The sequence below is a fragment of the Otolemur garnettii genome, unplaced genomic scaffold, assembly GCF_000181295.1.
Source record: "Otolemur garnettii isolate 467f Iridium unplaced genomic scaffold, OtoGar3 scaffold00068, whole genome shotgun sequence".
In the NCBI taxonomy this organism is placed as follows: domain Eukaryota; kingdom Metazoa; phylum Chordata; class Mammalia; order Primates; family Galagidae; genus Otolemur; species Otolemur garnettii.
The window spans coordinates 6,018,853-6,022,380 of NW_003852463.1; the positions used below are offsets into that span (position 1 = coordinate 6,018,853).

The 3,528-nt window shown below is 38.0% G+C and overlaps 1 protein-coding gene across 1 annotated transcript in view; it reads right to left on the minus strand.

Moving 5' to 3' along the window:
* Positions 1-3,528, minus strand: part of GMCL1 (germ cell-less, spermatogenesis associated 1) — a 59,107-nt gene that overhangs the window by 50,589 nt on the left and 4,990 nt on the right. Inside the window, exon 2 of the mRNA XM_003793442.3 lies at positions 132-255. Coding sequence (XP_003793490.1) covers positions 132-255 — 124 coding nt within the window. The remainder of the gene's footprint in view (positions 1-131; positions 256-3,528) is intronic.

Consider the following 3,528-nt stretch of genomic DNA (forward strand, 5'->3'; position numbering starts at 1 on the left):
AACAACTTACAACTTAACTAACAAACTTAAACAACTACTACTTCTTTACTGCAATGTACAATAAAGAAGAGCTTGACTTAAGAGTTTAGGTAACTATCCTGGTTACTCAAATAGAAAAAGAAAATACTTACTTGACATAAATATATTTTGTGTAAGCTCCATTCTTCTCCTAGAGCACAAATCTTAATGTCACTATTTTCACCATTCAAAAATAATGTTTGATAAATATATTTGGATGTACTCTTTAATTTTTTCCTGTTAAAAGAAATGCAAAAGTTTATATGTGTATATATACATATATAAAGCTGAATGTTTTACTGAGTTTGTACGTATTTCAAAATACTCCTCTTGTTCAATTTCTAAAAATACAGTCAACTTATCACTCTGTAAAAGGATAAAGAGATATTACATATTCAAATTTTCTCATTTACAGAAGAGTACATAAGAAACTACTAAGAGTGGAATCTCTGGGGTGCTCTGTTCATAGGAGAGATGACAGTAGATAGATGGGGGCAGCATGAGAGGCAGACCTTTCACTATACACCTGTTAGCAATTTTCAAACTAATTTAATTACCTATTCAATAAATTAAAAAGATAGACCAGCAGGTGGTTTTTGCTAATTTCTTTATTTAGAAACCAACACTACAGAGGATCTCAATATAATTGCAATAATCTGTCATGAGACTAGAAAAATGGAGAAGAGCGAAAATTACTACCCCAGTTATTTTTAAAATAACTTATATTTTATCTTATTTTGGTAGTACATACGATTTTTAAACTAGTTAAAATGCCCCTCCCCCACTGAACAAATGGCTGGCAGCCTTAGATCAAAGGTTTTCAAATCTATGCTCAAGAAAGGAGCATCTTAGGGAACACCAAGGAAAGCTGAGGGATGAACTCCGGACATCTCACCTAGCTTCAAACAGAGCAGCACCACCTATTTGTAAACATAAGGGATTTCTGTAAAAGAATTAATTTAAAGGAAGAACTGAATTTTTAAATAAAGCTTAAAAATCATGGCTCAAGATAATCCATTAAATAAGGTCACAGGCAGAGGCTGATCAGTATCTTTTAATTCCTGTCCAATTCCGACAGCTTTCCTAGTATATAAGACTTTTAAATCTCTTTTTAAAAATGAAGGAATTGCTTCTGATGGTGTAATAAACCAATGCTTCCCTACGGCTAATAAAAATAACACAGACATAGATCGGAAACCTAGCTCCGTCACACCTCAGTTACCACAGCTGTAAAAAGAAGATATTAATATTATCCACTGCATTGGTTATAGTGAGAAGTAAATGAGACAATGCACTTTATAGTTCCCAATAGCAGAATGAGCATATGTTTACTTCCTGTTTCTCACCAAAGTACATTAAAAATGAAGAGTACAGAAAGGATTAAGTCCACAACAGCATAAAGGTGGGTTCATTACCTAATGACAGACAGACGTGGAAATTAGAAAATAAACTGGAGGCTCGGCGCCTGTGGCTCAGGTGGCTAAGGCGCCAGCCACATACACCTAAGGTGGCAGGTTCAAATCCAGCCCAGGCCCGCCAAACAACAATAATGGCTGCAACCAAAAAATAGCTGGGCCTTGTGGCGGGCGCCTGTGGTCCCAGCTACTTGGGAGGCGGAGGCAGGAGACTCACTTGAGCCCAGGAGTTGGAGGTTGCTGTGAGCTGTGAAGCCACAGCACTCTACCCAGGGGGATAGCTTGAGGCTCTAAAAAAAAAAAAAAAAGAAAAAGAAAAAAAAATAAACTGGAATGAAAAAGAGCAGTGAAAGACATAGGCCAAAATATATTATGAAGGGATAGGATGAAGGTTAAGGGTATCTGCTCTTCAGACTCCTGGCAGTGGGTGGAGGGAGGATGATGTTTCAGAGAAACAAAAGACAGAAGTAAGAAGTTGGGTAGAAAATGGAGAAACATATTCCTTTATTAATGGCCTCTGCCATGCTCTATGAACACAGAGTACAAACAGGCAAAAAGTTTCCAAGCCTTTTCTTGAATGAAATAGAAAAAAAACCTACAAGGAAGATCGAAGGCTTTAGTGTACGTGCTGGTGCCCCAGACAAAGCAAAACTCAAGCTGGCATTTGAAGAATCTATAGCCTGCTAACTCCCAACTCTTTCACCCTAAGTCATGATTCCCAAACTGTGTGTCAAAGCACATGGAGCACCACAGCAAACTCAGAGAAACATATGAGCAAATTTGCAAGAAACAAAGTGACATCTTTCAAATATTCAATCTACTACTAAGTTGGTTGGCCCTAACTTGAGGTATTTCTTTTGGACTAGAAGTGCCAAGAAAAATATTACTAAGACATTAAGGATGCTGTAATCAAGAAAGCTTGAGAGGGCGGGCACAGTGGCTCATGCTCATAATTCTAGCACTCTGAGAGGCTGAGGTGGGATTGCTTGAGCTCAGGAGTTTGAGACCTGAGCATGAGTGAGACCCTGTCTATACTAAAAATGAAAAACTGAGGCAAGAGGATCTCTTGAGCCCAAGAGTTTGAGGTTGCTGTGAACTATGACACCACAGCACTCTACCCAGGGTGACAAAGTAAGACTCTGTCTCAAAAAAAGAAAGAAAGCAAGCTTGGGAACTGCTGCTCTTTTTAAAACAAAGCATACTTTACCCAGAACCAACTTAGTTGTTAAACTTTCTACTCAAAGAAGAGGTATGTTGGAAACATCTATTTACTCAATTAAAACGTGTGCACACCAATTATTTACTCTTAAATAAATGTAAGTGGACAAACTAGAATCACCCAACATGAGGAAAATTACAAGCATTAAAGACCAGAGAGAAAAATTGGCCACAGAGTAAATATATAATTCAGGGAAAAGAGAACTTTAAAAACAAACCCTTTCGTTAGTATACCTAGAGATCTGAGATTATTACATTTATAAAGTAGAAGGATGCTAAAAGATTATTCAGAGTAACAAGTTTTTAGAGACTAAAAATATATTCCTAAAATTAAAAAAGCAAAAAGATGACAGATGAAAAAGTTAAGGATATTTCCCAGAGCACAATGCAAGAAGACCTATCATTGAAAGGAAAAAAGAAAAGAGAAAGAAGTATAATCTAAGAAATCCAAAATTCTGTTCAGTGAGTGATACAGTTTGGATATTTGTCCTCTCTAAATCTCATGTAGAAATCTGATGCCCAGTGTTGGAGATGAAGGCATTTCAATCATGAGGGCAGATCCCTCATGAACATGGCACTGGTATCACCCTTGTGGTAATGAGTACATTCTCAGTCTAGTAGTTCCCCTAAGATTTGATTGTTAAGGACCAGGCACGGTGGCTCATGCCTATAATCCCAGCACCCTGGGGAGGCCAAGGCAGATAATCACCTGAGCTAGAGTGAGACCCTGTCTCTAAAAATAGCCAGGTAGTGTGGTAGGTGCCTGTAGTCCCAGCTACTCGGGAGGCTGAGGCAAGAGAATGGCTTAAGCCCAAGAGTCTGAGGTCGCTGTCATGACATTCTACTGGGGCAATAAAGTGAGACTCTGTCTCAAAAA